Source organism: Salvelinus sp. IW2-2015, unplaced genomic scaffold (genome assembly GCF_002910315.2).
Source record: "Salvelinus sp. IW2-2015 unplaced genomic scaffold, ASM291031v2 Un_scaffold2586, whole genome shotgun sequence".
Lineage (NCBI taxonomy): Eukaryota > Metazoa > Chordata > Actinopteri > Salmoniformes > Salmonidae > Salvelinus > Salvelinus sp. IW2-2015.
The window spans coordinates 47,205-56,008 of NW_019943895.1; the positions used below are offsets into that span (position 1 = coordinate 47,205).

Consider the following 8,804-nt stretch of genomic DNA (forward strand, 5'->3'; position numbering starts at 1 on the left):
TAACTGATTAACCCATCTAAAAGAAGGCTACAGGTTCCCTTGACGTGGCCACTCGCAAATGGCCTATGCTGAAGTTGCCGGTCTCTGTGATCTGTCCCTAATCTTGCTATAGCTCCTCAGATCAGTCAGCACATAGCCGAGGACTGAAATAATCATCCTGCGTATATCTCACCCACAAATCCTCTTTCCCCAACGTTACTTTTCCCATCCTGTCCCTACCCTACTTCTCTTTATTTTCAACCTCCCCCCCCCTTTTTCACAAGGCCTTTTTTTCTCTAAGTAGGATGATAGCAGTCGCTGGCTACATGTCGCCCGCGGCTTCGCATCGCTCTTGGGAGTATACAGATTAGACAGTCCACAAGACGGGACTCTGTTCAGTATAGGCTATGGCACGTCAAGGTACTGTAGCCTAATCTGTTTATCAAGATGTGGGATTAAACATGGAAACTGAAATCTGGCACCTGTCTATAACCTCTCACATTCATTATATTAACTCCCTCGCAGGACATGAGTAATTTCTTGCAGTAAAATGATAACACAAATGTACATTTTTGATCTTGGAGTAACAGAGTGGGGAAATTTGAGTATTCTTTCTTTTATGCATCTTGAGCAGAATGTGAATGTGCAGGTTAGCACCTTCTAAGACAGGTCTTTATCAGCATCAGCGACCAGCTGATGTATTTCAACCAGAAAATATGGATCCAGATGAACTGAATCTGATCAGAAACACGTGGGTCGTTTTCACAGCTTTTCTATTTCCTTACAACCGGTCAACTGATTTTTCAACGAAAACTCTCTTTTTGTTATTGCATTTTCTACCGGTCCCTAAACGTGTTTGTTCCGCGAAAGAAGCAGAAATGACAGATTTACTGATGCCAACTAGATTGAGGCATTGAAGCATCATTCTGTTGAGTAAGAGTTTATTTCGTCTTCTAGGGCAACATATAACTGAAGAGAATCTGCATGCATCTAATTACAGATTGTTTCCTATTTAACTGCTCTGCTGATTTGCCTAGATAAATTCTGTCCTATTACGCTTAGCATTGCCTGTTGCTAGCTATTTGTCTCTATTATAGCTAGCTTGCTGTTGCCTAGCTAATTATTGTCCTTGGGATATACCATCAAATCGATTCAAATTACTTTACTACACATCTACACACATGGCTTAACGCAGATAGCTATAATGCGAGCGCTAGTCAGCGAAATGCTCTCGTGCCTTCGTTCTCGACAATGCAGTAGATAACCAACCCAAGCATTAGATTCTATACACTCTAAGCTAATCTCCACAACCCTACTACCTACTACTAACGCACCACATACCAAGTCGGTGACAAGGAATAAAACTGCAAGTATTGTACATAATGATATATAGAAATGATATGCTGGTTACAGAACGAGCAATCAGTGGCAGATGCCCAGCTAGATGAGATATTAGAGTTACCGGATATTAGTACATACAGAGATGAGTACCTGTTAGGGTTTGTAAAACATATAGTGGACAAGTTTAAAGTGGTTCTATGGTACATGTATTTACATAAGATGGCAAGATGCAGTAGATGATATAGGTCTACAGGTAGCTATACCAATCATGAGATGTAATGTAAGCGGCTATGTAAAACATTATCATTAATGGCATTTGTTTAAGTGTTCGTGTCAACATTTTTACATAATTTCCACTCAATTCCCTCCATTTTTAAAGTGCTGGAGTTTGACGTCAGTATTTTCGCGGTCCGCCTAAAATGTTAGAATGCGTCGTCGCTTTGCATTGTTAAGCAGTTTCCTGATGGGCCTTGATAGACTTATGACAGCTGTTTTTCAGTTCTCTCGGTCCCTGCTTTGATTGCACCTGTCCCTGACCTCGCCTTCTGGAATGATAGCGGGGTCGACCACAAGGCAGTCGCGGCTTGGGGTGGTTGTTGTCCTTGATGATCTTTTATGGCCATTCCTGTTGACATCGGGTGGTGTAGGTGTCCTGGATTGGTGCTGGTAGTTTGCCCCCGTGATGGCGTTCTGCAGACCTCACTACACCCTCTGGAGAGCCTTACGGGTTGTGGGCGGAGCAGATTGCCGCTACGGCGGTGATACAGCCCGACCAGGGATTCTCTCGATTGTGCACATACTGTTAGGTTTTTGAGTGCTTTTGTGACAAACCGAATTTCTTCAGCTCCTGAGTTTGAAGCAGGCGCTGCTGCGCCATTCTTTTCACAACGCTGTCTGTGTGGGTGGACCATTTCAATTTGCTCCTTGATGTTTACACGAGGAACTTAAAACTTTCCACCTCATCCACTAACTGACCCGTCGATGTGGATGAGGGGGGTGCTTCCTCTTGCCTGTTTCCTGAGTCCACAATCATCTCCTGATTTTGTTTGACGTTGAGTGTTGAGTTTATTTTCTGACCCACACTCCGAGGGCCCTCACCTCCTCCTGTTAAGGCCGTCTCTCGTTGTTGGTAATCAAGCCTACCACTGTAGTGTCATCCGCCAAACTTGATTGATTTGAGTTGGTAGGCGTGCTATGGCACGCAAGTCGTGGATGTGAACAGGGAGCACAGGAGAGGCTCAGAACGGCAACCCTTTGGGGCCCCAGTGTTGAGCATCAGCGTGGTGGTGAGATCGTTGTTACCTACCCTCACCACTGGGGGCGGGCCCGTCAGGAAGTCCAGGACCCAGTTGCCATCAGGGCGGGGTGAGACCCAGGGTCTCGACTTGATGCGAGTTTTGGAGGGTACTTATGTGTTTAAATGCTGATCTGTAATACGATGCAACAGCATTCTTCACATGGGTATTCCTCTTGATCCAGATTGGTTAGGGCCTACACACTTGTGTGCAGTTGTTTGGTTGCCCGATCTCGCGTCGTTCCTGTGGCCTATGGTTCAGTAAGCATAATTGGAGTGGGTCTAGGGTCGTCCGTTAGGGTGGCAGGTGATTATGGTCTGACTAGTTCTCAAAGCAGCTTCATGATTGACGGAAGTTCGAGTGCTTACGGGGCGTTAGTCGTTTAGCTCATTACCTTAGCTTTCGTCTTGGAAGGGAACAATGGTGGCCCCTCTTGACTAGTCATGTGGGAGAACAGCAGACTGCGATAAGGATTGATTGAATATGTCCGTAAACACCCAGCCAGCGGTCTGCTGCGCATGCTCTTGAGGACGCGGCTGGGAATGCCGTCTGGGGCCTTTGCAGCCTTGCGAGGGGTTTAACACGTTTAAATGTTTTACTCAGCCTCGGCTGCAGTGAAGGAAGAGCCCGGCAGGTTTTTGGTAGGGGGGCCGTGTCAGTTGGGCACTGTATTGTCCTCAAAGCGGGCAAAAGTTGTTTTAGCCTGTCTGGGAGCAAGACCAAATCCTGGTCCGCGGATCGGTGGCTCGGTTTTTTCTTTTTTGTAATCCGTGATTGATGTAGACCCTGCCACTACCTCTTGTGTCTGAAGCTTGAATTGCGGACTCGATATTTGTCTTCTGTACTGGGACTTACGCCTGTCTGATTGCCTTGCGGAGAGAATAGCTACGACTGTATTGATTTCGTGTTCATGCTTCCGGTCACCTTGCCTGGTTTAAAGCAGTAAGGTTCTGGCTTTCAGTTTCACGCGAATGCTGCCGTTCAATCCACGGTTTCTGGTTTTGGGAATTTTTAATCGTGTGCTGTGGGTACGACATCGTCACATGCCTCTCTACATGAACTCGACTACCGTGAAATCAGCATATTCTGTCAATCATGTTGTTCGGACGCGATGCGAACATATTCCAATCCGCGTTGATCGAAGCGAGTCTTGAAAGCGTGGATTTCGATTTGGATCGGACTCAGCGTTGAACATACCTGAGCGCCGGGAGCTATGTCTGTTTTAGTTTCTGTTTGTATGCTGGAATCAACCAAATTGAGTCGTGGTCTCTTTTCCAGAAAGGGGGCGGGGGGGGCCTTATACCTTGCGTCGCGGAAGTTAGTATTAACAATTGATCTAGGGTTTTTCCAGCCCCTGTAGCACAATCGATATGGCTGATTAGAGTTTAGGGAGTTTTGTTTTTTAGCATTAGCCTTGTTAAAAATCCCAGCTACGATGAATGCAGCTCCAGGCTGTGTGGGTATTCCAGTTTACAAAGAGTCAGATAGTTCGTTTTCAGGCGCCATCGAGCTGTGTCTGCTTTTGGGGGAAATATATACGCTGTGATTATGATCGAGAAGAATTCCCTTGCGTAGATAATGCGGCTCGACATTTGATTTCGTAGGGTTCTAGATCAGGTGAACAGAATGACTTGAGTTCTGTTGTGTTGTTATGATGATCACACCAGTCTCGTTTAATCATAAGGCATACCCCCCGCCCCCTGCTTCTACCAGAAAGATGTTTGTTTTCTGTCGGCGCGATGCAAAGAAAGCAGCTGGCTGCACGACTCTGGTTAGCGTACTCTGAGTTAGCCATGTTTCCGTTCTGAAGCAGAGCACGTTGCAATCCCTGATGTCTGCTCTGGAATGCTACGCGTGCTCGGATTTCAATTCAACCTCGCAATTCATTGTACAAGAGACTGCGACATTGGCGAGTAGTACTGCTAGGGGTGGAGCGCGAATGGGCCCGTCTACGAAGCCTTGACCCGACGAGACCGCCTCGTTTGCCCCTTATTACGGCGTCGCACAGGGATCTGCCGGGCTGCGGGCGATTCAGATCCATTGTATTGGGCGTGGGAAGGCAAAAACACTGGATCCGCTTTCGGGAAAGTCATATTCCTTGGTAGGACGCTGATAGAGTTGTATCGGCTTAATCCGTATATTCAGTAGTTCCTCCCGACACTGTATGTAGATGAAAACCTAGATTACCTTGGTCACCGGCACCGCCGCCTGGGTATCCGAATGTAATCGAGAATAACACATGACAAAAAGCAAAATACATGCATATTTTCAAGGAACGCCGAAGTGCGAGTGCGGCCATTCTCTTTACCGGGCGATCGGACTGTTTAAATAACAGCACTTGGGATTGTTATTTGACCTTGAATGCAACAAGGTCCCTACTCGACAATTAATCCCCACATAAAACGGCAACCCGAACGTTTCTAGTCATCTCTCCTCTCTCCAGGCCTTTTCTCTTCTTGACTTTATATTGCGATGGCAACTTTCATAAATTGGTGCATTACCGCCACGACCTCTTCGTCTTTCAGTCACCCACGTGGGTTAACCACATGAGGAGATGGCACGTGGGCACCCTGTTCCTATAAAACAATCGAGGAGATGGAGAGGCAGGACTTGCAGCGCGAATCAGCGTCAGAAATAGAACCTGAACTACTATTTTCAGCCCCTTGGCAATGCAGAAAGCACCAGTTGGCGGCGCGTCGCCAGCAGTGTGGATGCACATAAATCTACAATCATAGATTTCTACCACTTTATTTTGCCGGGTGGGCAGGTCGTAAGTCAGCTCTTTGGGCGTTCCACAGGATACATTCGCATGCGTTGCAAAACAGTCGAGTATAGATGATATAACCTGAGGGAATCCCCACACTATCAGCTCATCAGACCCCTCCACTTTCAACCCTAGGAGTTCAAAAGCCAGTTCCCAATGCACCCCTCCCTCCCAATCTCCCCATCTTTGGTCAAGAAAGCTTCAGATTAGAACATTTCAACAGGTCTTACCCACTTAGCTTGGACCATGGAAATTACACAGAATTCATTCAGCGTTACCCCACGCTAGTTGGGACATGGAACACTACACAGAACTTCATCAGCCTTACCCATGTAGGATTGGACATGAAAAATTACACCGAATTCATTCAGGTTATCACCCCACTAGAATTGGACATTGGCATAATACAACAGAACTTCATCAGGTACCCACTGTTGGACACTGAAATGCACACAGAACTTATCAGCCAGTTACCACTCAGGCTTGGACATGCAAACGTTATACTCTTTCTGGACATTTTCTGGACTGATCATCATTCACAAGTACTACATAACCCACTGAATAGACCAAATAAAAGGAGTTTGTTTTAGTTATGTTCCTATAGTTTAGTACTAGTGAACATTTGTTTAGTTGTTTAAATACTTACATAATTAAAGCCTCCCACTCAAAGAAGTTCTCTTCATTTGCAGGGCCTGTCAAGAACATGGAAATGTGATGTCATGATACGAGTCTGACTTAGTTGTTTCTGTAGCTACTAGCTAGTTAGGCTACAGTCCATGACACTACAGTAACATAACTGGTTTCTAGTCAAAACATCAACCAGAGATACACTACATGGTCACAGTAACACTACTGACTGAATGGTTTCTAGTCAAAACATCAACCAGAGATACACTACATGGTCAAAAGTATGTGGACACCCCTTCACATTAGTAGACTCGGCTATTTCAACCACACCCGTTGCCGACAGGTGTATAAAATTTAGCACACAGCCATGCAATCTCCATAGACACACATTGGCAGTAGAATGGCCTTGGTGAAGAGCTCAGTGAGTAACAAACATGGCACTGTCATAGGATGCCACCTTTCCAACAAGTCAGTTCGTCAACTTTTTGCCCTGCTAGAGCTGCCCCGGTCAACTGTAAGTGATTTTATTGTGAAGTGGAAACGTCTAGGAGCAACAACAGCTCAGCCATGAAGTTGTAGGCCACACAAGCTCACAGAACGGGACCGCTGAAGAGTGGAAAAGACGTGTAAAAAGCGTCTGTCCTCAGTTGCAACACTCACTACCGAGTTCCAAAKTGCCTCTGGAAGCAACGTCAGCACAAGAATTGTTCGTCGGGAGCTTCATGAAATGGGTTTCCGTGGCCGASCAGCCGGCACACAAGATCACCACGCGCAATGCCAAGCGGGGTGTAAAGCRCACTGCCATTGGACTCTAGAGCCGTGAAAACACGTTCTCTGGAGTAATGAATTACGCTTCACCGTCACCTGGCAGTCCGACGGACGAATCTGGGTTTGACCGATGCCAGGAGAACGGTACATACACCAATGCATAGTGCCAACTGTAACGTTTGGTGGGGGAGGAATAATGGTCAGGGGCTGTTTTTCATGGTTCGGGCTAGGCCCCTTAGTTCCAGTGAAGGGAAATCTTAACGCTACAATGACATTGTAGACGATTCTGTGCTTCCAACTTTGTGGCAACAGTTTGGGGAAGGCCCTTTCCTGTTTCAGCATGACAATGCCACTGTGGACAAAGCGAAGTCCATACAGAAATTGTTTGCTGAGATTGGTGTGGAAGAACTTGACTAGCCTGCACAGAGTAGGAATTGAATTGGAAAGACGACTGCGAGTCAGGCGTAATCGCCTAACATCAGTGTCCAACCTCACTAATGCTGTTGTGGCTGTGTTCTACTACCTAAATTGGCACGACCAACCAGTGCTCCCGCACATTGGCTAACTAGGCTATCTGCATTGTGTCCCACCACCCACCACCCCCTCTTTTACGCTACTGCTACTCTCTGTTCATCATATATGCATAGTCACTTTAACCATATCTACATGTACATACTACCTCAAAATCAGCCTGATTAACCGGTGTCTGTATGTAGCCTCGCTACTTTTAAAGCCTCACTACTGTATATAGCCTGTCTTTTTATTTCTTTACTTACCTATTCTTCACCTAACACCTTTTTTGCACCATTTGTTACGTGACGAAAAAACTATGATTTGACATCCAGTAGAAAGCCTTCCCAGAAGAGTGGAGGCTGTTATAGCAGCAAAGGTGGAACCAACTCGATATTAATGCCCATGATTTTGGAATGAGATGTTCGACGGTGTCCACATACTTTTGGCCATGTAGTGTATGTTAGCTAACTGGTAATAGGCTTATATAATCTCTCACCTGCAACGATCCCCTCGGGTGGGTTTAGAGTCAGCTCTAGGATAGGGGCGAAAGTACACATTACTGTCATGATGCAACGTTAAATATGTAACGTTATTTAAGCGCTAGTCATTTAGATAAGAGGCCACAGACTAGCTACACATTMACACCCAGGAAGGCAAGTAAAAGGGTGACGTGGCAATCAGCTAATTCAAATGTAAAATGTCTGAAACTAGTCTACTGATTCTCCTGAGTTTCACTTTAATGGAAGGCAGGCTAACCGCCAGTTGCAAAACATCTCCATTTGGCTAACGATGCTAGCTAGCTAATGTTAATGACGCTAGCTAGTTAGCAGCCAGTTTATGAGTTAATGTGGCTAGCTAGCTGTCCAATATACTGAAAACTCACGCTTATACTCAGCCATCAGTCTTTTTAACGCAGTACCAGCCATTTGTAAAGAATATAGACTCAAACTCAAAWATAAAAACAGAAAAAAAACAATCACGCCTGTCTTTTGGTTGACAACGCAGCTGCTAACAGCTGATCAACTGCGCATGTCCACACTTCTGGTTTGTAGAAGTAACAAAGAGCTCCCGAGATGCAACAGCGCCACCTGTTGGAAGTACTCTAGGTTTACATATAAACACCGTTGTCAGAGAATCGTTGTCTGTTTGCTAAAAAACATCACTACATATACTAGCTTTGGATTACTATGTACTTTTTATTTGTACAGATGTGTTCTAATTAGTTACTTTTATTTCTTATTCATATTATTATTATTTTTTTAAACCGCGTTGTTGGTTAAGGGCTCGTAAATAAGCATTTCACTTTAAGGTCTACTCTACACCTGTTGTATTTGGTGCATGTGACTAATAAAATGTGATATTGCCTACGATTCCTAATGTGGCCTAGGAAGTTAGCTACAGTCTTTCAGCACTCCACAAAACATGCAAACAAGGAAGCCGAGTACCAGGAAGCTGACTACCAGGTAGATAAGTACCAAATTATATCCATTGTATACAGTAGTAAATGACAACAAATA

General features: G+C 45.3%; 1 protein-coding gene across 1 annotated transcript in view; it reads right to left on the reverse strand.

Moving 5' to 3' along the window:
* Window positions 1-8,309, reverse strand: part of ube2g2 (ubiquitin-conjugating enzyme E2G 2 (UBC7 homolog, yeast)) — a 43,781-nt gene extending 35,472 nt beyond the window's left edge. Inside the window, exons 1-3 of the mRNA XM_024141525.2 lie at window positions 8,171-8,309; window positions 7,784-7,819; window positions 6,026-6,071 (exon numbers count right to left, since the gene is read on the reverse strand). Coding sequence (XP_023997293.1) covers window positions 6,026-6,071; window positions 7,784-7,819; window positions 8,171-8,213 — 125 coding nt within the window. The 5' untranslated portion in view covers window positions 8,214-8,309. The remainder of the gene's footprint in view (window positions 1-6,025; window positions 6,072-7,783; window positions 7,820-8,170) is intronic.
* Between the last annotated feature and the right edge of the window lie 495 nt (window positions 8,310-8,804).